At 38.7% G+C, this 24,490-nt stretch overlaps 1 protein-coding gene and 1 non-coding gene across 2 annotated transcripts in view; one reads left to right on the top strand and one right to left on the bottom strand.

Annotated features, from left to right (window-relative positions):
- Positions 1 to 2,072: 2,072 nt before the first annotated feature.
- col6a1 (collagen, type VI, alpha 1) overlaps positions 2,073 to 24,490 on the bottom strand; it is a 28,688-nt gene continuing 6,270 nt past the window's right edge. Inside the window, exons 10-35 of the mRNA XM_030771632.1 lie at positions 23,742 to 23,786; positions 23,616 to 23,642; positions 23,481 to 23,507; positions 23,348 to 23,392; positions 22,505 to 22,558; positions 21,659 to 21,721; positions 21,300 to 21,362; positions 20,952 to 21,005; positions 20,795 to 20,830; positions 20,545 to 20,607; positions 20,129 to 20,191; positions 16,197 to 16,259; positions 16,037 to 16,099; positions 15,655 to 15,705; positions 15,471 to 15,506; positions 14,932 to 14,994; positions 8,750 to 8,815; positions 7,593 to 7,628; positions 6,842 to 6,878; positions 5,528 to 5,536; positions 5,228 to 5,361; positions 4,776 to 4,873; positions 4,238 to 4,424; positions 3,877 to 4,048; positions 3,733 to 3,762; positions 2,073 to 3,591 (exon numbers count right to left, since the gene is read on the bottom strand). Of these exons, the coding sequence (XP_030627492.1) occupies positions 2,996 to 3,591; positions 3,733 to 3,762; positions 3,877 to 4,048; positions 4,238 to 4,424; positions 4,776 to 4,873; positions 5,228 to 5,361; positions 5,528 to 5,536; positions 6,842 to 6,878; positions 7,593 to 7,628; positions 8,750 to 8,815; positions 14,932 to 14,994; positions 15,471 to 15,506; positions 15,655 to 15,705; positions 16,037 to 16,099; positions 16,197 to 16,259; positions 20,129 to 20,191; positions 20,545 to 20,607; positions 20,795 to 20,830; positions 20,952 to 21,005; positions 21,300 to 21,362; positions 21,659 to 21,721; positions 22,505 to 22,558; positions 23,348 to 23,392; positions 23,481 to 23,507; positions 23,616 to 23,642; positions 23,742 to 23,786 (2,181 nt within the window). The 3' untranslated portion in view covers positions 2,073 to 2,995. The remainder of the gene's footprint in view (positions 3,592 to 3,732; positions 3,763 to 3,876; positions 4,049 to 4,237; positions 4,425 to 4,775; positions 4,874 to 5,227; positions 5,362 to 5,527; positions 5,537 to 6,841; positions 6,879 to 7,592; positions 7,629 to 8,749; positions 8,816 to 14,931; positions 14,995 to 15,470; positions 15,507 to 15,654; positions 15,706 to 16,036; positions 16,100 to 16,196; positions 16,260 to 20,128; positions 20,192 to 20,544; positions 20,608 to 20,794; positions 20,831 to 20,951; positions 21,006 to 21,299; positions 21,363 to 21,658; positions 21,722 to 22,504; positions 22,559 to 23,347; positions 23,393 to 23,480; positions 23,508 to 23,615; positions 23,643 to 23,741; positions 23,787 to 24,490) is intronic.
- trnam-cau (transfer RNA methionine (anticodon CAU)) lies at positions 10,546 to 10,617 on the top strand. The gene has a single exon. It is a non-coding gene; the product is annotated as a tRNA-Met (tRNA).

Raw genomic sequence — 24,490 nt, 5'->3', positions numbered from 1 at the left:
CCATGGCAGCAGTTTGCTCTCAGGAAAAGCTCCAACTAGATGCTGTCAAATGTCACCTTGTCAAAATAACATTTGCTCCACAGCTGCAGCCTCAAACGAGTTTCAAGGATCATGGGAACTCTGCTCTGAAACATATAAATGTATCCTAGAGTGAGATCATTTTGTCATGTGGAGCGTTCCTATGGAAGTTTTCAGTCAAAGAACATCAAAAAGATAGGAACGTTTCATCTCCTAATGATTGCGTTAAGTATTTTGTTTACCTGAAAATGCTCATGGAATAATTATTCTAATCTTTTGCACTTGTGGTGGCTAAGATTTAATGAGAAATCCCATTGATTGTCATACTGTACCTGAGGCTACGTTGCATTGCACTCTGTGAACAGAATGTGACCAGATGTGACCTGTTTTCACATAATGGTATACAGCATCTTGATCTAAGCTTTCATGAAAGAGGCAGCAAGCAACTGATGAACCAGCTGTGCTGTAGGTGCCCCAGCTGCCAGTTTCTTTCCTCATAGACATCCCCCCTGCATATAAACAGATTACAGTAAAGAAACCAAAAAGTAATTATAAAGCACCCAACCAAGGGCTCTTCAGTCAATGAAATAATTCTGCACTTCCGTGAAAAGTCATTTGACTTGCACAGTGTATATATATAATCTGTATATTAACTTATGTTTAAAAAGCTTATTATCCTCTATAAATGTGAACCACTGTTATTAGCTTGTAGTTAGGTAAACAGTCTGTCATTTCGACACAAAGACTGAATTTATCTACTGTGCCATCCATCTAGACAAGAACCTGCTCATTGTCTTGGATGACTTCCATCACATTTTAACCTGACAGTTGACAATGGAGAGGTGAATGGTTAATATTTCTGAAAAGGCATGTAAACAAACGTGAAATATCATAAAATCCCTTTTGTAGAGACACAGTCTGTACTGAGAAAATACCACGTTAAGATGAAATCAAATTACAATGGACTTAATCCTACTTCTCTTAGAGCTTTAATGAAAGATTTATAAGCTTGCAGTAAAGAAAGAATGATCCTAAATCATGTGTGTATTGGGAAGTCACATGCTTTATTTTGAGCTGTATTTGCTCTGCTTAAATATTTCTTAATGAATATGGCTGTGGGACATTCACTAGTCAAAAGTTAACTTCCAAATCTGATCCAAGTCTAACTAATAGAGAAGAAAATGGATACTATTGTATGCATTATACAAGTCAATCTTTCCTCATCTGCAGAAATATTCAGACACAGATGTGAATTATTGTTCAGAAATGAAAAACCCAAAAAGCTGTCCAAAGATGAACATGATTTGAATGGCTTAAGAGGTATGAGTAAAAAATCATTACCAGATTGTCAGTGAAATATGACCTATTTGAAGCTTTTTATCAGCCCAGTATTACGTAGATGTTTCAAACTTTGTCTGTTGCTCGAGTTTGAGCATTGCCTATGTCGTGTAATTATGGACTTTAAAAATTTCATTAGAGTGTGATGACTTTAAAAGGCAACAAAATTTCATACGTAGCAAAATATGGTTTCCTGGATATATTGGTGCTTCCACTGATAATCTTGGTCAGTTACTTAACTAATCAAAAAAACCTTTGTATTGCATCACAATATACAATACTAGTATAGAGTAATTTTTTTTTAGCCGAACACAATGGCTGCCACTAAGAGCCTCCAAATGCATTCTTTCTTCAGAACTCAACAATGCCATTTTGAAACTGTAGTCCTGAAAATCATTCCATATTTACTAAGTGTTCCATTCTTTGTCTCTTACAGATTTAGGATAGTTTAAAATCTACATATGGAATTTCTTGTAGTATGTTTACAGAACCACAGCTCTTGTAACTACGCAGTTCATAATTTTATCTCTCTTCAGTGAGGGTCATAAGTGCTTGGAATTTCGTGCTTCATGCTTCAGTAGCAGTGAAAATATGTCAGTGACCAATTCCAACATGCAAATGGTGAATCCTGGAATTTTCAGTAAGCATTCCTATGGAAAAATGGATCAGTGTCTCACAAAGCAGAGGACACTGTTGTGGGGTGAAGCATCCTTTATTGAAAATACCTCTACAGCAGCCCCAAGGCTGTTTGCAAGTACATTTCTGACATGTATAAAATTTTACACAATTCTAGTGGTAAAAAAAAATCTGTCTTTGGTTAAGGTGTTCTGACAACTCTGAAGTAGTTTGTCTTTTGTTCTGTGTAGAGAGAAATTGCAGGAGCCTGAGTGTACTCTGATAGCACCGCATTAATATTCAAGTGATATGTATTGATGCATACTGAAAATGAAACAGAGAGACAGTGCAACTTGTTTCTGAGACTAGTGTACACACAGGAAACATAAACCGAAGAAAGAAGACAGAGGAGAATGTTTGGCATATAAAATCAGAGTTGGTAATGGTCAAGAGTAAAATTTTTATTAATTCAACCAGTATTTTCTTTTAAAACCCAAGTTGAAAATATGCAATAGGTCTTTTCTCAAAGAAAGAGGCAGAACTCTTGACCAGCAACCGACACATTCTTTGTGCATATAACTACTGATGTGTCAAAAAAGAAAAATCATGTATATATACTGGTAAACAGTACATTCAAAGAATTCAATCTTTTTTCACTCCAGTACAACTTTGAAGCTGAAATAGTCATAAAAGGTTGGCCATAAAATCACTGAGAAAATCATCTCATGTTATCTTTTTTAAAGTAAAACCTATACCTTGCTTGGCCTCTTCTTTTCATTGGCATACAACTTGGTATAGACACATTCACTGTTCCATCAATTTCTGTCTTTTAAGATAAACTGAAACTATAGCATGAGACATCCTATATGTTCTAAATTGAGATATGAGTCACTTGAAAATATTTTTTTTTAAAAAAAATGATGCCTGTGAACTACTGTCCCACCCTAATGGATTTGTTGAACATGTGACTTCACTGAGCCCCTCCCTCTACCCGCTCTTCATTAGCCTCAGACATGCCCACTTCTCAAACAAGGGATATTTTGCGGGACACAGTTTTGTGAAAGACACCCCGAAGCAAGGTGTGGTAGTCGGGAGCCTTGAAGAAATGGCGGTGGGCGTACGAAACGTCATATCGCCCCCCTCGGCTAACCAGGTATCGCAGGTTCCCTTCGTTCAACTGGGTGCCCACTGCCACCACGTAGAGCTCGATGCCAGCGTTGCTCAACTGTTCTACCCTCTTCTCAATCACGTTTGAGGTGATGCCCTGTGAGCGGCCATCTGAAAACACCACGAGCTTCTTCTTCCTGTTGCGAGGACCTCGGAGGCGTTCGGCGGCAAAGTTGAGTGCACCTAAGATGTCCGTGCCAGCATTCTGGAAGTCAGCCGCCTGAATTTGGGCTGCCATTTGAGTGTAGTTGGAGGAGAAGTCAACATCCATTTTAGCATTGTTGCTGTACTGGCCAATAGCAACTCGCACCTGAACAGTCTTTGGTCTCTCTGCAAACAAAAAGCGCTCAGCAAGCTTCTGGGTGAAATCACGGGACATCAGGAAGTTCTTGCTTCCCACACTCGCTGAGCTGTCCATCATGATAAGAATGTCTGCATTTTCCCTGAAGGAAACTGGAACACAGTAAACATAATTAGTGTTATTGTCTATACAGGAATTTTTGCTTGTATGGTTTCTGTTAAGAGGGAATACAACCATTGTGGTGCAAACATATGTTTGATCACATGTCAGGTCTAATCTCATATTATACTTACTTGGGCATGTGTAATTGGGACACTTCTTATCTGTTCAAAACAAAACAAAACAAACCAAAGGTCAGAGGTTAAATTAACCACATTCATCCAACATTTATAAGCAAAGAGGTACACTTTTTTTTAAATTAATAGTTTTTGTTTCACCTTGGCAGATTTGTGTTATTAGGTCTTGCAGGAACTTGACATCCATAAGTTCATTAAAGTTGTTCAAAGTAAATGAGAAGCCTGGTTTTGGATCGGCTTTACAGACCACATCTTCCAGTTGTTCCTGATTGGGTGTTCTGCCGGAGTAGTCTATCACCCCAACACCACCCACCTAGAAGAGATTTAATAATAACACTTTATTCAAACACACCACACATAAATGCAACACATACATTCAAAAATGGTCTTAGTACATCGTGGATTATAAAAACGTATAGAATCCGAAGTTAACTTGAAAACCCCAGTTGTGGGGTAACGTTTTTCTCATGATATAAAGAAATAATAGGCTTATGATTCTAACCGTTAGCCCTTTGTCACAGAGCACATTCAAAGGCACTTTGTCCCTAACGGTGTCTGAGCGCCCATCAGTTAGCACCAGGACCACAGTCCCTTCTGTGACAATATTGCGGATTGTGGTGTTCAGCGAATACTCAAGAGCCTCTCCCGTGTATGTGGCCTCTGCTAACCACCGGAGATCTTTCACAGCTCTGTTAGGAAGAACAAACAGTCAAAAACGCAGCTGTGTTCATTACAGTCAGATTACAACAGATAATCACACCATAACACATTATTCATCTGTGAAACCTGTTCCACAACGTTACATTTCCAAATAAGACTGGTCATCAGCCAACAATTATCACAGTACCATACCCCAGGAGTTAAAATGTTCTTGGGAAACCGAATTTGCACACTTGCTTAATGGTACTTGGAAGGAAATGAGAGGTAAAACATCACATCAAGGCAAAGTATTAGTCTCTTTTGAATTGGGTAGTAAGTAAAAGCCCATCATAAATTGTTTTGCAGTATGAGTAACGGTAAGCAGCTGAATGTCCTCGTACTGTTTGAACTCTGTGATAGTTCTGGTGCTGGGATCACCGAGCTGTACCGCTTCCTGGGCCCCTGCTCCACTGTACTGCACCACAGCAACACGTGAAAACTGCCAAGAGAATTGGAGACAGATCAATGGAAGCAACATACACAATGTCAGGAATAACATATGTTCCACAATGCAACGTTTTTGAATATGCTAAGTTTAAATAAGATAATATCTGCTAATTTCGCTAGGCCTTAGTAATGGTAATGTTGGCAATAGTTGTGGTTAGTAGTAAGAGTGTATGCTAGGCTTAACAGATATGTAAATGTGCTTCTGAAATGAAAACATTAGGTTTAAGGCTTCTTTCCAACTCCTCAACTGAAATGTTTTTAGCACTACGACACTTGTAAAGCATACTTTTGGAAACCTATGTCATGAAATATGTCTAAAGCCTCAAATAACATGACCTAGACTCACCTCAGCTTGCTTATCTGTGATTAATCTGTCAATCACTGTAATGACGAAGTCCTTGGAGATAGCAAAGTTTGAGGCACCAATACTTTCAGAGCTGTCCACAATGAAAGTAATGTCCAATGGTCCACACTTACACTCTGCATAAACACAAGACATAAACCATATTTCCCTGCAGCTGTTTTCAACAGCCATCCAAAGCAGATGTAAAAGGAAGAGACAAAAATTAATAGAAAACCAAACACAGACAGCAGGCAATATTTTTTATAACACTTCAAAGTAAAGTGAGAAAAAAGGTCAACTTACCACAGCATGCTGAGGAAAAAAAAAGAAAGAGAACATGGTTATTAAAATGTCTTTCTTTTGCATTAAAAGCAAATAAGTATTGAGAAAAGAGTTGAAATAAATGTTGAAGATGATGCAAATATAGTGGGGTGCACCATAATTGTCATCTGATGCTGGATTATTTTCTTGGAATTTTATCATAGTTTTGAAATAACAAGCTTGGTCTACAGATTCCTACAAAAGGACTGTTCTTGACTTGTCCTGGAGCAAAAGCAACTTCATGGTTTAGAGTGGCCTGGCTATAACCCTCATAAATCAGTTCTAACTGCTGTCAGAGTATCCAGTCTGCTGCAGGGGAAACACTATTCATGTATTCTGAAACACATTCTGAAAGCATCCCAAGACTTATAGTGTCAATATTTATGATACACCAACAACGCAAAAGGAAAAACAGCTCTCCTTCACTAAAGTTTAAGGCACATCTAAGGACAACATTCAATTCCAGCTTCATAGTCCTCTTCCTTTAGACAACTTTTAATGGCTTTTTATCTTTATTTTCAGCTGGTTTGTATGGGCCATTTTCTGGAAGCTGCTCCAAATGTAGCGCTCAGAAAACCAGCTGTGTTTCTTACGTGCATCGCAGGCCAAAATAAATGGTTTGTCCAGCGTCTCATGTTCTTTCATGTCACCACTAGTCTATTTTTGTTCTTGGGTGATTTTTTTCCAATTTGGAAATGCCAATTCCCCATAAGTTCACACCATGGCATAAGCCTTACGCCACTCTTGGGGGTAGGGGGTAAAGACCTGATACATGCATCCCCGATCCCCTTTTCAAATGACAGTCACAACCAGTCACAGGATAAAGCAGTATTCAAGACAATCCTGTTTTAAATTAAATTACAGTGCTTAAAAGTTCTCATCTTACCATTTGTGTTCAAAACATCGTTAACAGGAAATTATTGGAAAACTGAAATGTAGTAAAAATTGAGCTACACACACACACACACACCAGTAAATAAACACCATGGTCTTTTGATACCATGATACTTGATACCTTGATACTTTTTTTCAGTGTTCCTGAGGCATTGAGGAGTGCATGTGTTAGAGTCCGGGGCGCAACAGAAAGTGCACAGCAACTAACATATTCAAAGTTGTCCTTGGTATGTAGTCCTGCTTTCTTTAGACTGCTCCACAATTCAATACACAGACTTCACAAAACATACGTTCTGATCTCAGTACATATGAAAGAGAAGGAACCATTTAAGGCGGCCACCTGAGGATATTTGGCCTGAGACTTCTTAACTGGTGACAGTTGATAAAACACAGAGTACTCACAGCACATTTTCATGATAATATCCAGGATCTCACAATCCTAAACCCCGTAAAAAAAAAAAGAAAGATAAGTCACATTTTACATAAACACACCATAGACTGTAGCTTCTGCACATGACTTTGTACACCACAATCTTTTCTCAATAAAATGATGTCACAAAGAGCTGCGTTGTTTTAATCAGGGGAAATTCTTCTTCAGATTTAAATGAATGCTCTCAGAAAACTTCCAATTATTGCAGAAAAATATTTTTACAACGCATTTTGACATGAGCTCAAAGGTTATTGGACTAATCAAGCTAATGAATCAAAGCGTTTTTTCCTTGCACAATACTGCTCATGTGTTTTAGGATGATATATTGCATAAACAGTTTCACACAGCAATAACATTTATAGCATTAATATTTATTGTATATATGTGTGCCATATTTGCACCAGTGTGAGTTATTTTTATGTATTCTGATGAGTCACAGTACGCAACTTTTGTATGCTCTAAAATCAACATTAAAACCCTTCCACTTAACTAAGTTTCATGGCTTTTATCTAAGGAATGATTTACAAATGAATATATATTAATTACTGAATATATACTGATGTCTATCTATCTATCTATACACATATATACACACACACGCACACACACACGCACACACACACACACACACACACACATATATATATATTTTTTAAATTTATTTATTTATTTTGCATATATTGATATTGGTGTATACACAGTGATGAAATGAAACCAACTTACATCTGGTCCAGGGGGTCCTGGTGGGCCTGGAGGTCCCTGAAGAAGAAAAGGAAAAGATAGCCACAGTTATCAGTGGTGGAGATGACCTTAACAATATTAAACACTTCCAAACCACTGACCTGTCGTCTACTGTGACAATAACCTGGTTTAAAACGTCTCAACATTCACTCAAGCCAAGCTCTGTTTTGGTACACAGTAAACAAAGCAGACATAGACAGAAACAAGATGGTACTCCTGACATCTACATGCCAAATAAGACCATTTTTTTTAGGCTTAGGAGTCTCCTCCTTTCTGAAGGTCTTCCAATGGCCTGACAGAAACAACATGGAATTGCAGCCTGGACCTCAAACCTCTTCCCACATGCACATAACTCAAGCAAGTTGTTCATGACTAGCTAAACAAAAGATGTACACTCACTGACTCACCCTGGACAACCCGACAGAAACAGCCAAGCTTACAGATTTGTTATTGACTAGTTCAAGGAATCAAGAATATCACCTTTCTTCCTTATCTATAATATGTTCAGTCTTAAACAAAGTTTGGATAGATGTTCAGAACTACAACAGATCTATGCAGTCCAGCAGTCTGTCCTTCATGCACTTTCGAATGCATAACAAACTTGTTTTTCTTATTTCTATTTCTAGCTGTCATAAAAAAAAAAAATATGGGTCCAAATTATGGATCAAATTTTATCTGACTGCATTCTTTGGCAAGAATTAAATATTTCTGCAACCTCGGCGGTCAAAGTTTCTCAATCCATAAACTGGCAGCTGTCCATCGTTGTGTAATATTATCTGCATTTATTACGTAGTTATAACCAGTAATATTATGGACTGCGTTTCCATCCAAACAGGTCTAATGACAAAAAAAGTGTTTGTTACAATATAAAAACCTGCACACCTTTTTCTAATGTTTTTAATTTCTTTAAACATTACATTTGCACCTGTAACTCTGGATTTGTATCATAACTGAGGTAATTAGTCTGCCACTGTGCAATGTGGAACAGAACAGAGGTCAACATTTTCATGATTAACAAACGAAATAATCTGCAGTTACAAAAGCTATGATGCATTTTGTAAACCTCCTATTGTACTGTTTGTGGCCCCTTGTGTGCAATATCGACATAAGTGTCTGAAAATCCATGCGTCTTTACTCACACTGTTCCCTTCAGGTCCACGATGACCCTTTGCTCCTTTAGGTCCAGGTAATCCTGGCTGGTTGTTCTGCAGGGCATAGGAACGGTATCGTGGTATTAGCATTAGAGCATTACCATGAGGCGTGTAATGCGACAGTGACGAAAAAATAAATGTATTATGAGCATGTGGGTTAGCTTAGCTAATGCTAATGTACTTACCTCCTGGGTTATACAGAATTTTCTGTCCTACTTAATAATAAAACCTGTTTTATACCTGCACAATTGCACATTAACACTGCTAGCAAACTGTACTTATGCAGTGCTACACACTGTTATATAGTATGTTCCTATTCATGAGCCGATTGTCCATTATTATCCATGGGTTACCACTATACACTGTGTTACATATACTGTGATTATTATATTGTATTGATTCAAGTCTTTTTATATCATTGAATAGGGAAAACCACTGCTGTCCAGTGTGCTTTAATTGCAGTAAAAGTCTTTGTTAGAAAATTTCTGTTAGACCATGAGCCAAACCTCTTCTACTTTACATTTCTCTCTGAGTTGCATTTATACAAACATGACTAAGAAACCCTAGCAGCTGCTTCCATACTTTGGCCTTTAAGTCAAGGCAGGATATGGTCTTGCTGTAAGGGTAATGTCAACCACATGGACCTCTTTAAAGAGCAGCTTTCATGCTGTTTCAATTACATTCAAATTCCACACTTAAAAGCCAGCGCATGTCATAGACATATAAAAGACAAACTGGCAGTGGGGCCGACGTAAACGGTGATGGAATGGCATTAATGTTTTGACTAGCTATAATTAAGCTGACACTTATCAGGTCCCAGTGAGGCCCTCGAGGCAAAAGGGCGGTTAGAAATACCCCCATCAGATAAGAAAAAAACAAAACAAAACAAAACAAACAAACAAAGAAAAACATTTCCAAACAATCTTGTATGTGGAGAAGCAGCGTTCAGCCCAAAAAAGGAGAGAGGCGGTTCCACGCCCCATCTGGCGCATGTGAGAGAGAGGCCCAGTTCAGGGCATCATTTTGGGCCATGGAGACACAAGGGAACTCCATGTTTATACTGGGGAAGTCCTGAAAAAACTGCACACCTGGGATGTGTTCCAAGAAACATGATTTCTGAGCTAGCTAAGTTAGCTTTAAACAGCTGAGAAATACTGTCGAAAGCGTCTACGGCTAATTACAATTTTACCGTTATACTAAACTGTTTGGAAATGCAAATATGCAAAAAAACAAAAAAAACAAAAAACAAAAACAAAACGGGACGTCTGGGCAGTGTGTAGGAATGCCATGGGAGGAGTCCTGCAGGAACTACCAGATTTTGTGATGGTTCAGAGAGAGCAGAGCCACTACACATACCATAGCAAATAAACATTCCAACTATACATGGGGAGCTTATGGATTATGTGAACACGGCAATGATACAGAACAATTCGGATGGAGCCACGACATAAGCAATGTGAAAACAAGTAAAAAAAAAAAAAAGATAATCTCATATGAAAAGACAAACTAAATAAATAAACGCTAGCTCATTTACGCTAATAAACCTAAGATTTACTAGATGAAGATTTTTAAAGTCATTGCATTTCCACTTAAAGTATACAGAATTTATCACTGAAAAGTGTTCCAGAACAGTTCAGGCATAATCACTTACTCTATCACTGCAGTTTGGCTTTAAATTATATTGCTTGTTTTAACTAAGTGGACAGACATCTCTTTCCTTAGGCTGCAAAAAGGGAAGGGAAAGAAAGTAAAAGAAAAAGAAAGAAAAGGAAAGGAAAGCAGTGAGCAGAGTGGCGCAGGGGAAGCGCGCTGGGCCCATAACCCAGAGGTCGATGGATCGAAACCATCCTCTGCTAAGCCAGCTATACCTTTATGGGCAGCCCATGGCCTAACCCTGCAGTGACAAAGCAGTTGGAAGTCATTCATTTCCAAAGTTGCTGGGCTACACGGAGCGACAGGGCACGACAAGTCGGCAGGTGACAAAATTGCCATGACTTGGTGACAAAAAAAGTTGAGCAAAGTTCACCTTGATGCAAATGAGCAGCGACCATGTTGAGCGACGGCCAATCAGAAGGAAGATGTGTTCCTCTTATATTCTTTCGCTGTGAAGTGTTTTCTTAAACTTTAGTTCCTATAATAGCATTTTAGTTCCCATAGCCGACATGGAGGAAAAATGGATACGGATAACGGCAATTGCCAAAGCTACTTTGCGGTCCGTGAAGTAAGATCACATAATTTATAGGAAAATAATTTTTCCTCCAAACCATATTTTTCTGTGGGAATGCACCTGATTTGTTCACGCACATATATTAATAGGCCTGCCTTTCACAAAATACATCAACATACAACTCCACGATGAATATAGCAAAGAAAACGTAAATATGGCATATAAATAAACATAAAATATAATACATATTTATAAGATTTGTTAGTATATACATTTTTTTTAAATTGATGCATCTCCTGTCAATACATTTGTACCCCACTTCCTCAAAACTATGTTAGCAACGCCCACAAGCTAGCTGCAAATAGCCAGGTGACTGCACACGACAGCAACACAGCGACATAAAGTTGCTGTCAGCGTGAGCGCAGGGTAAGGGTTAGAGAAGCAGGCTTGAGAGGACCGGCAGGAAAACATCCACAGCCGAAGTCCCCTTAGGCAAGGCACTTAACCCCCAACTGCCCCCCGGGCACAGGTGTGCCGCCCGCTGCTCCCCTTGCCTAGTGGTTGTGTGTTTTCACTACTGGCGTGTATAGATGGGTTAAATGCAGAGGTCAGATTCAGTGCTCACAGTGTGTGTTCAGTCACAGAGATTTAATCCTTTTCTTTTTAATTTAGAAAAGAAAAAAGAAGAGAAGAAAAGACAAGGAAAAAAAAGAAAAGACAAGAAAAAACAAAAGTCATGTGCAGCATTTCTCTCATACATCCTCCTGCTGAGTAGACTAGGCTTTTGTGCATGTCTGTCTTTTGAGTTTCTGTTTATTGTATATGACCTCTGGCAGGCTTTTAAAACACAGTTGTAAAAACACATATAAAGATCAAGATTTACTATTACTATAATTTTACTAATTATTATTTGTGGGTTCAGTGCCACTTGATATATCTTTCTGGGCAACTCTGTTTGTGTGTTCTTGACTGAATTATATTTCTATATGTATAGTCAGAAATAGCTGAGAAGTTATATACACAAATGTTTATGCCAAGAAATAAAATGATCTAGAGAGGTTTTGGACGAATTCTCGTAAGCAGCAGGGAACCATATAAAAGCCAGAATAAAGCTCTCATTATCGCACAGAGAGAAAACCGAATATAAATTTCTCTCACTGTGCATAAAAAGCATTGGATTATTCGTCCTTTACCTCTCTCTTCTCTCATTTTGCCCTCCTGGTCTTCACCATTGCAATGACTTTCCATGTGTACTCTAGTGCAAGAGCGCTTGGATTTGTCAGATGTAACATGTTTTTACTTTACTTTGTCAAAACCAATGTGGTTCACCGCGCCAGTCCTGGAATGACGCAGATGTTGAATAAGGAAATAGCAACCAAACAAAAAGCTCTGATCTTCTCACATCCCCTCAAGATGGGAAAAAAAAGAGTTCTTTTGTCTAAATTTAAAAGAAGAAAAGAACAGACAACATGCACAGTGACCCTGTTCGTCGCTAAGGGCTGTGACTTCAAAATAAAAATTACAACTTTCAGACCAGTACTCCCAAAATAAAAGCCCGAGTTGTTTTCCCAGCTCGTCGTTTTCCTTGGAACATGACGTGCTGAGCAAATCTGAAATGAATATTGAAACAGTCTGGAAAAAGGGAGAAAGAGACGCGTTCTCAAAATTAACAACCGATGAGAAGAGCGGAAAGCCTGTGATCTTATAGATTTGTCACCTGTCTTCTTATAGAACTTAAAATAACCCAATACATGTTACTTCATAAAGGAAATGAAATGCGACTTAATCCATTCATAACATGCATGATGACACAGTAATAATCAAGGGCATATTTTGAAAACCATTGGAGGTTCTCGTGGCTTTGTTCTAATGTGGGTATCTTCTCTTGAAACAACTGTGATGTTGAAAGTCTCACAAAGTCCTTTTGGGCACCTGGAATCGTTTGTCATGTCACAAATACATAGTCAGACCCTTTGATCTGGATTTCATAACTTCCAGTGAAATTGTTTCTAGTCAAACACGGGAAAAAAAAAAAAGCCACTTTATATGATATAGCTCAAAGGCACGCTGCCAAAATCATTGGATTACATCTGTGTTTTGTTCAATGACACAAGCTGTCATAACAACAAAAAAAAAAGATCAAAGAATTTCGCTAAAGCTCAGTCACGTGCAGCGTTTCTGGTACCAAAAAAGCAACAATATGGGTGGTGCTCTTAAAAAGAAACAAAAAAAAAAAACAAAAAACCCTGCAACTTATGTGCTTCCTCTTTAGAATAAACACAAGTAAAGGCCTAGCTAAACCAAAATCTTTGGAAACATCAGCAAAATACCAGCCATCCCAAAGGAACAAGAACTGTTTATTCCTTTGAGCCAAATCCTGCATGTTTCCATGATCTTGTAAACAAAGACGAAGTGGAGGAGGTTTGTGACTATGCTGTTTAAGTGTGTATTTACACACAGATGGAGATTACATAGCTTCTCTCTCTAAACACCACTGAGGATGAGCATATCATCAGTCTCAAATCCATAGTGTAGATACAGTAACTCTGTATATGCCATTACAAAGAGAACGTTGACTTGGCTGCCGGTTGACATATTTTGAGGTCAGAGACTTGGATCAGCAATTCAAGGCAAAGTAGTAAATCAAGTCCTGTCCACCCTTTTCCGGACTGTCTCTGAAAATTCAGTTCCAATTTTCAGCCAGAAAGGCAATTTATGTAGAAAGTCTCATCAACATCTGTTGTCTTCTAAACAGCCTTTTGTCTGTGTTATTCAGGTTAAAAGTGACTAATCCTGTGACCAATCCTAACTTAATGGCTGTAAAACTCTATACTTTTCCACTCCATCTCAAGCTTGGCTGTTTGGCTTACTTGTCTTACTGTTCAGTTTTGCTTACTGCCCAGTTGTGCTTACTGCCCAGTAAAATTTATGGGAGAGGGGCTAAGGGAGGACAGGTACCAATGCTCTTGTTCAAGAACCACAGAATTCGGGTAGTAACTGTACTACAATCAAATGACTTGATTAATCTTACGGTTTTGATTTTGTCCGTGCAGATTTAAACAGTCAATGCCAGAAAACAGCCTCAGATCAGAAATCTACACTAGCTGTGCACACATGTTGTTTGCAAATATGCACAAACTGGTGTGCTGGATATGAAGCATATGGGAGCCATTACAGATGCAACGCCAGCTGAGGAGTTTGGCTGCAGAAAAGTACATTCTTGGCAAAGCCAAGGTTTTCAACTGCTCTTGTTTTGTAGAAAACACATCAAAAAAGCTTCTGTAAGAATCAAATTGGCAGTACTATTGTTTCAGAATCTAAACATTAGTGTTTTCTGTTGGTCAGTTAATGGCTTAATGTAAGAAAATATTTAATATTTGGGTAGCAGAAATGCAAAAAAAAAAAAAAAACCTTTTCCCCATAGCGTATTCCTCCAAGAAAAAGTAACGCTGCACTCAGTCATGTGATTTTCATTTGAGATGTCTAAATCCACGTCCAAATCCTTCTCTCTGAGCCCCGTGCTTATGACCACCAGTTTTACACAGCTGCCTCTACTCAAGACTGGAGTCAGTCAGTGGAAAGTTATTGGGAGACTGATTCCTATGACACCCTGCATGATATATGTGTCCTAATGAACACAGACCAAAACATGCAAAGACAAAACCATGCTTCTTCCAAAGAGAGAATGTGTGTGTGTGCATGCGTGTGTGTGTGTGTGTGTGTGTGTGTGTGTGTGTGTGTGTGTGTGTGTGTGTGAGTGTCAGTGTGTGTGTGAGGGAGAGAGAGAGAGTTAGAGAGAGAGTAATGGGAGGAGAGACTGCATGAGAAAAGGAGACAGATTAAGAGACAATAGTAATAAAATATAAAATAAACATTTCAGAGAGAGGTGGAAAAAGAGTATCAGGGAGAGAGGGGGAGTGAGAGGGATAAGGAGAGACGATAGGAAAGAGAAAAAGGGAACCAAGAGAGATTAAAATAGCAGAGCTCATCCAAAATGACTCACATCTAATCCAGGGTCACCAGGCTCTCCATCATCTCCCTTGGGCCCAGGAGTTCCTCTTCCTCCCTTGAGAGTCAGAGACAAGTAGAGCATGAAGAAAAGAGAGAGAGAGAGAGAGAAAGAGAGAAAGAGAGAGAGAACGATGAGAATGGTTCTCCACAGAGCCATTCTATCAGCAGACCTCGTCTACTCTCTGATCTTCACCGTCTAGACCGTTTACATCTTCTTGGGAAATGGCCAGCTCAGCTGTTGTCTCACTTAGAGCATATGGTGGAGGCACTGATTAACCACTATCTTTTCCTTTCTGAATCATATGTTCTATTAGCAGGAGCCTCATACGAACTTTGTGAATCAAAAAGTTAATGAAAATATCTTTCTCATCTTCAGCATAATAAGTGGACACAAATATTTTTCATCTAAATCTCTAAGGGAAATCAATTGTTAGCAAACTCTGAGGAAAGTTGATCTTGGCATCGATATAAAGATACTATTCAAATATAGGGGTTTCCCACAAAATCTTTTAGTGGACACTAAATACTCACTGGCTCACCAGGATCTCCCCTGGGACCTGGATAGCCCTAAAAAGACAAAAGGAGGGAGACAGAAAGAGAGAGAGAGAGAGAGAGAGAGAGGGAGAGGGAGAGAGAGGGAGAATAATGAAATCTGAATAATTGTGAAAAGCAAATTGATACATGTTGTCCTGAGACTGCAAAAATAAGACTGTACCTGGAAACCATGGCAACCCTCAGTTCCATTACCCACTGCCCCGTCTTCACCCTGGGGAGGGGGGGGGGGGGGGGGTTACATAGATATTATCACTACAGTTTGTACATTTGGATATCACTTTAAAGCTGCTCACTTCACCTTCACTTCAAGGCACTTAACGGCACTTCACATTGCAGCAAGTTTGCATCAAACTGATTTTAAGCGTCCGGCTAATCCTAATACATTTGTGTAAACCTCACTAATGTTAACAGTTACTTTCCCAGCCATAAAAATTTTGTATCAAGTATCAGTGCCTGCTATGCCAGTGTCTGCCGATCAGACAAACAAAACTCACATTAAATACATCGGTAAAAGACATTAAGCACAAACAAGGCAAACTCACTCTCTCTCCCATAAGGCCTCTGTCTCCCGGGGCGCCTTTGATTCCTCTAGACCCTTTAGGTCCCTAACAAAGAGAGTGAAAAGGTGAGACATACGGTTTTGTTGTGGAGATGCAAGTATTTGGTGAGTCCATTTGGCTCACCACATTTTCATTCCCTCACCTCTGGTCCAGGAAGACCCTCATCACCACGGTAACCTGGTGACCCTGCCCTTCCTGGCTCACCCTGAAATAAACATGTAACAACAAAGTTATCATCAACTCATGAGTAGAAATTAGGTTTAAATATCAAGATATATACCTTAAGTATGCAGGTTTCCTGTCACCATATATTGATGATGACTTGCTGTATGCTAAATATGAGCTAATATTACTAATACTACTAATATTGCATAGGCAAACCAAGTATCTCATTATACCATATAATGAGACACATGTCAATTTTTGATATGAATTTCAGATGTTATATAAGGAACAATTACTGACTGGTTCCAGTGGCGTTTGACCTGGCTTACTTTATGAATACATGAGAGGGCTTCCTAAATGATTTTAAGAAAACATTTTTGCGTATTTGAATTAAATCTGTTTATGATCATCTGCACAGAACTGGATGAAACATCCATTTAGAATATGGACTCCCTTATAAACCAACAAGTGCTTCTTACCTTCTTACCGTTCTTTTTCATAGCATTGTGTATATGACTTTTTCAATACTGGCGGTTTACGTTACAGTTATTATTTCAGTTGTTCCTCTTTCACAGGTTCAGAATGAAAAGGTAGGCTAAAGTCTACTGTTTCTATGAATGACATCAGATGTTCAGAGAATTCAGATCACCCCCCCCCCCCGTCTTAAAGTCAGCTATATTTAATCAAGTGCAAATCAGTTGCCTTATTTACATGAACTCTGAGAAAGGTTAGAGAGTGGATGGGAACACAGAAATCTATTCATGACCAATTTGAAAAGATCAATAAACCACCCAAAGGAAATTAGAATGTTATCTATGGCTCAGCTTTCTTCTGGCTCATAGTAAAGTTGGTTTAATTGACTCAAAAAAGGAGTTACGCGAATGACTCAGAGAAAGCGACAAACTGTTTGTTTTCATGTTGCCTAAATGGTCTTTATGGGAATTATGAAACATGGAAGAAGTGAAAAAAGAATGTTTGGCCAGAGCCGTGGTTTGCTCATGACTTAAGCAACATATTCATATATTTCCACATATTTACTGTTTTTCCCACCTCTCACCCACCCAGTCCCACTGGAAAAATATCTCTGTTAGACAGAAAAAAGAAAAATCTTTCATTAGAAAGAAAGTCTTTCTAACGAAGTTAGAAAAAGTGAACAAAATTTCTGGTCGATGACAAAAAATAAAATAAAATAAAAAATAAAGTAAGAAAGACAAATACAAGCCTGGTGCAAAGCCAGAGTATAAGCCTTGGGTATTTGCAGCTGAACCAGTTGTCTCTTGTAAAAATCACATGACACATCACAGAACTGTAACAGCTGTGCAATTATGTTGGAAGTTTCACAAAAATATCAGTTGTACATGTGACAATCCAGTCAGGGAAAAAAATTTCAAAGGCACTATATCAGTACACTTCAAATCTTTGTGAAATGCAAGGTAGAAGGCATTTGACACATTATGAAAATTTGATGTTTGTTCCACATTTTAAGAGAAACCAATTCAAAAGGACGGATTTTGAAGGAGCTTTGGGGGGGGCTAATGGGCTAATGGGGAAGATCCCCTGTGAATTGTGGTGGTAATGTGATGTCTTCAATCTTTGAGAAGAGGTGGCATCACTCTAAAATATACCTAAAATCTAAAATATCGTTTAGTTTGTTGACCAGTGATGTCAAACACGCCACCACAACTATAGTGCAAATTATAGTGAGCATTCTAGCATGGAGTTGTGTAATAACAGTGAAACAGGGTGTGGTAAAATATGATTGTCAGGACATGACACCTTAACATATTATGTAGCTGTCCAAGTGCAATAAGCAAATAAATTAGCATGTTCCCATAAGAGTTAGAGAAGCATGTTATACCCCTATCTCTGACATTAAGCTATACCCAGAAAAATAAACTCTGACATTCATCATATATCTGTTCCTTCTGTTCTTTCTGGCTTTGTCCCAAGACCAAAAATCAGCCCTAAAACTGGTGAGTGCACTAAAACATTTTTATCACCACTCTGACACAAAATCCGACACATTTTTAAATTAGTGTTTTCATGACTGAACACTATTCTCTGTCTAGGGTTTAGCAAGACCATAAGACGATAGCGTTGCGAATTCCCGTTTGATATTGTTGCCATTGTTTAACATTATTAATCAAAGAAATGATTAAATAATTTTAATTATACTGAAAATTCCTGCTTAATGGCACATATTTTTTCCATTGTTTAACATTGTTTAAGATTTAATATAATAATATTTATAATCTTCTTCATCACTGGTAGAATGTAAATTTTGACACCTATTATGATCTATGAAACATTAACTATCAAAACAAATTGAACTCATGTGGTCATTTCATGAGTTTGTCATACTCCCACACTAAACAGAATAGGATTGTGCTGTGATAATGTACACACTGTAATTGTAATGACATACTAGAAAACTGTATGACCTGGGGGTATTCCAGAAAGCGGGTTAAGTGAAAACTCAGAGTTAGTTAACTCAGAGCCAGTAGTAAACCTCCTAATAGAAGAGCCCTACGGCTTTGTTTTGCTAGGAGCATGAAGCCATAGGGCTCTTCTATTAGGAGGTTTACTACTTGCTCTGAATGAACTAACTCTGAGTTTTTACTAAACCCGCTTTCAGGAACATCCCCCTGATCTTATTCACTCTATGGTCTCTGACATTTCAAAATGGTTGTTTGACCATCTGTGGTTTAAATGCCTCACAGCACCATCAGTGCCTCTGTGCCTATTTTAGGCCATCAAGCCCCTCTAACCTTGTCACCCAATTTGTCAGGGGAATTTTATTACAGATAAGCTGTTTTATATATTTTGATTAAATATGAGGTTTTCATTAGACCACACACCTTTTTCTCATCTGAAGCTTGTTGTTTCATTTTATTTTAGACTGAAATGCATGTTTTACGCTGTAATACCCTTCCAGTAAAGCTCATAGATGTGGTAACCTCATCCATGAGAACAAACAAATTGATTTACTTTTTATTTTACTCCAGTGCAGGTCTAAAGAGAAGCCTCAGACCTGAACTGAAAAAAATGCATTTCTTTAAGGAGAATATACTGAGATAATTTTAATATAATCCAACCTTATTTTAAAAAATGTTGACCAAAAAGTCTTAACCTTTTGAAATCAACACATCTGTGACCATGTGTTGTGGACATTGGTGGGTAGGACACAGATACTCAAAGGATCATTTACTCCTGGGTTTCATGTTTAACATAACATGAACATTTAATGCTCCATGACGAACGTGCTGAAATTCCATTGACTTGTATTATGGAAGATTTGAATATGCTCTAACTTTGGACCTAAATTCTAGCTCTGATGCTAACTCAAATGTTAATTAAATCATCCCATTTGTTCTACTGGGATAACTAAGTAGGCTTCCGCATGCTATGACTTGTCCTTAAGGGCCTAATGGCGTCCATCTGCAGTCCTGTTGCCTAGCCAGGGGAACACATAAATCCTCTCTTCCCTCACATCTTTTATCCCCCCCCCCCCCCCAATCTAAAAGCACCGTGTCCCATTTCTTCACCAGGAAGCTGGCCTTTGTTCTTTAGCTTGCCTCATAACCAAGCGCAGAAGTTCTTTGACCTTGGAGAATTTAGAGGCCCTCTCCAAATTCCTGAGCTCTGAGGTCATACTTTGCCTATACAGCCATTTCATGTCTAGCACGAGCTTACTTTTACTTATGGCATTGTATACATGATCAATCAGAGACAAACCATCGTATAAACAAGCAACATGATCTCTCTGTATTCTATGTCTGTCTTGAGGTCCACCCAATACCATTCTTCTCTGTGGTCTCCCCTTCAAGGCTGAGAAATGTGATAATTAGTTTGAGCAGGGTCTGTTTGGGTTAGATCTAATCAGATCGCCTGAAGATGTAGTCCACTTACTGGATCTCCATTAGGCCCTGCTGATCCCTCACGCCCCTGTTCACCTCGTGGGCCTGGGTCCCCCTGCAGACGTCAAAAATCAATATTATTTTCAAGTTTAATACTACTTACCACAGAGCTCAGGTCACGCACAGTGCAACATTCACAGTTTATTAGTAAATCCATCATTAGTACAGCACAAACTGTTTCAACCTAACTGTTATCAGTATTGCCACGAAGGATGGAGCGATCCTCCATTTGAGCCACAACCACACAAAATGTCATAACTGTTGACTGGTATAAATCAGACATATAATGTCTGAGAAAATTCAGCTTGGCAGCCACCCAACAGAATAGAAACAGAGGCTACCGAAGAATTTTTCATTACCAAAGCAGCATAAATTATTGGATTTTAGTTTTATTAGCGATAGACTTACAGCCTCTCCCCTTGGACCTCGGTTACCACGGGAACCTTGCTCACCCTTCTCACCTGGTGTTCCCTAAAGAAGAACAGGAATTCAGACAACAGAGTTTGACCGAAAGTCCTATCTATTTCTATTTAGCTTTTTAGTATATCTAACATTGCCCAAGACCACACATTCGAATACAAGGCAAAGAGTGTGGTAAATGTTGAAAAATGTTGAATACATAATCTGAGAAGTGTATTTAGATGATGTTTCATAGTACTCTTTCGCCTCTTGGTCCATCTTGCCCTGGTGGTCCCTGAAAAATACACACAAGACAAGTTCACTTCTACCTCTCCAGTCAGCCATATGATATACATATATGATTACCTATCCATCATAAATACTGTCAGCATTCTGAACAATACAAAAAGACTTACATCATCTCCTCTCTCGCCTTTGTCCCCGTTGGCGCCTCTTGGCCCTCTGTCACCCTACAACAACAAACACATTGCATGTATAAATGGAGAAAGAGGAATTCATACATCAAACTCCCACTTCATGTTCTAGAGTACTAATGATGATAAAGACCCCAGCTAAACTGGTCCATATGTTTGTAGTATACCACATGTAGGCTCCTCCATGTGTGGTCCTTTAAGATGCTAAATGTTCTCAATAGTCCTAAGCCCAAGCATATTCACAAATGATAAAAACAGTACAAAATAAGATGAGTTGCAGCTGTTTAAAAGACAGTTGAATCAACAAAGGCTGATTTAACAAAGACTGACCTTATCACCTAACGTTCCATAGTTTCCAGGTCTTCCTGGATCACCATCTCTGCCAGTGTCACCCTAAGAGCAACATAAAATATCATTCCATATATTTCCAAATATGTTTTGTATTACATCTTAGCTCAGTGTTTAAATCTTACAATCACCATGGTGTGATGTCACCTAAGGTCTATACACCATATCCACAACTTCAGGGCAAAAGTCTTAACTGTGAGATCATTATCTCTGTAACCAATTGCAAATGTTCAGTTCTCAAATGAGAATTTGGGAAATGACTTCTGCTTTAGGGTCAAAGACAAATTTATCAGCAACTTTTAGTTGAAAAAGGGAGCTAAAAAAGAGAGACTCTTGCATACTTTTTCTCCTTTGGGACCATAAGGACCAGGATCTCCTTTAGGACCTGGTTCACCTGTCAAACCCTGTAAAAGTAGAAGAGAAATGAAGGTTTGTTTTTACGAACACTGGAGGAAAAATGAAAATGGACTTTTCTGTCAAAATTCTCTTTGATGTTGGAGTTACTCTCTACAGTATGTTCAATATTATTGATCGCAAGCATGTGCAAACAGTCTGGAGAACATGAGCACTTTAAGCATCCTGAATGTCAGGTTTGGTAAATAGTCAGCTGCTTCAGACGCAAACATCCTTGGCCCTGGAGTCCAGATGCAGGCTGAGTAGAAACAGTTGTGCCAGGCAAGAATCTGTCTGGCACATCCACTAGCCTGTCAGATCAGTCCAGTAGAGGTGGGACATACAGTCTTAGCCAATCAGATTACTACAGATGTTAAAAGGAAGTCTCTGTAAAATTTAGATGGCTGAAGATCAAATCTTAGGCCAAGACAGAATTACCTAATATATTTTTAGGAAACATGCAGTTTTGTTGTTCAGATGCCCAATTCTGAACAGAAAAGTCTACTGTGGTCATAATCTTAAAGAACAGTGGACTATACTGTTCCGTCAGTGACACAACATCACTGTGAGGTCACAGAAGAACAGTAAAGACTCCCAGTAATAGCAGAACAAAAGAATCCTTTTAAACGAGACACGCTGCAGACAGGCGGGTCTTCTAACCATCTGTTCATCTTAGCAGCAAGAGGAGCCCTGACACCCAGAGAGTGATGACACATGGCTAGGGGGTGTTCATAAACAGACATTAAGTCTTGTAAACACCTGGAGAAGTGATATTTTAAACAACGTTAACTTACATCTGGCCCTGGGGACCCTTTGCAGCCTGGCAGACCTGGAAACCCTGGCTCACCCTGTAAATAAAACACAACACAAAGAATAAACTTATAGGAGCAGCAGTCAGTGTGTGAGAGGGCAGACACACAGCATAGACGTGTAGTATAAACATTCAGGGTCACACTCAGCACAGTTTGCTCTGGCTGTGAAGACATAGTGTCACACAGACCCAGAAATAAAACACAGCACTTCACACAGAGATTTAAATGAATACAGCACATAAACACACAGAAAAACAAAGAGACTATGAGAAGAAACAGTAATAAAATTTCCAAAAGTGCAACCAATAAGCTGCAAAGACACATGTGTGTGACACATGTGTGTGTGTGTGTGTGTGTGTGTGTGTGTATGTATGTATGTATGTATGTATGTATCTATCTATCTATCTATCTATCTATATATATATATATATATATATATATATATATATATATATAGATAGATAGATAGATACACACACACACACACACACACACACACACACGCATACAAATTTATGATGAATATAGAATACAATCGAGAATGAAAAGATCCAAAGAGAACCCAACAGACTGAGCAGCTGTGTAAGTAAACATCTCACAGAATGTGCTATATGGTATTAATATGTTTTTTTATACATTACACTGCGCAGAGCCAGAGGGCTCAGCATTCTAATGTAAAGCATACACCAGCCGCATTTCAGATGTCGTGAGCACACAAGAACAACCACAAATTTGGAAACACTGAGCAGCAGGTAAATTAAATTGTTGATAGACTCTTGGTGACACTCATCTAACTGGACGACAAAGAAACACTAAAAATCTCACCTTTCGTCCATCAACTCCATCAGTTCCAGGCTGCCCTTTTTCACCCTATTCAGGAGATTGAGAATTAGTTAAGTAGAAAAAAGAACTATACATAGAAGAAAAGAAAGTAGAGGGAAAAAAATGAGTGACTTACCTTGAATCCTTTGAGGCCCCTCAATCCCTGAACAGAAGATAAAAGGATGTCAGAGTTATCTTATTTTTTTCATACTGTAAATGTGACAGTTTTTACTCATTCTGTGGAATCTTCTCCCATCACACGTCCTCTCACCTTCTCACCAATCTGCCCTCTGTCTCCCTGGAGGAAGAGAAAAGAAACAAATGAACGTTTAAAAACATGGATAGTACTGTTTAAAAGCAAAACAGTAACGTTAAAGACAAAAATGGAAGAACAAACCTTCATTCCTTGGTACCCAACAGGACCAGGATCACCTGGACTTCCCTGTTGGACAAAAATATGACAATGTTTATTCATTTGGTGTCACTGATATTTGTTTTTAGTTAGAATATATGCTATTGACTTATCAGTGCTGATCCCTCTGGACACTAGGAACCTTACACTAATCAAATTAATTTTGTTATCAATGACAGTGTCTGACCACTGTATTCCAGGAAGCTGAAAAATTCCATTGTCTGCCAGGAACATTAACGTTCAGAGGAGTGAACAGAAGAGTCCTGCCAAGATACACTAAGCCTATTTTAAAATAACATTTAGTGCTGAATTTTATTGTGTCTACAAAAAGGTCAATATTAGTTTTCATATAATGGAATAGTTGGCTCTGCTACATGATGATTTAGCTGGTCCTATTCCAGCATTTATGTACTGTATTTGTGCCTGCTTGTGCATGTGAGTGTATGTTTGAGTGGGATTACTGCACGATGTTTGATGGTTTTGTGTGTGTGTGTGTGTGTGTGTGTGTGTGTGTGTGTGTGTGTGTGAATAAGTAAGCAAGTACTATCTCTGAAAGTGTATCTATGCAGGGTAATAGAATCTGTAATTAAAGAGAGAGTTCATCCTTTTACAGAGAATTATGATGTAGCAGCTGCTACAGGTGAAAGGTGCTGTTCCTAAGGGCTCTCTCCCTTATGTTGTAGATGTCAAATCTGAGGTCCATAAGGACAAAGCCTATGTCTTAACTCTTAACG

This window comes from Chanos chanos, chromosome 4, assembly GCF_902362185.1.
Source record: "Chanos chanos chromosome 4, fChaCha1.1, whole genome shotgun sequence".
Taxonomy (NCBI): domain Eukaryota; kingdom Metazoa; phylum Chordata; class Actinopteri; order Gonorynchiformes; family Chanidae; genus Chanos; species Chanos chanos.
The sequence above is the reverse complement of the archived record's forward strand: the minus strand, read 5'-3'. Positions and strand labels throughout refer to the sequence as shown.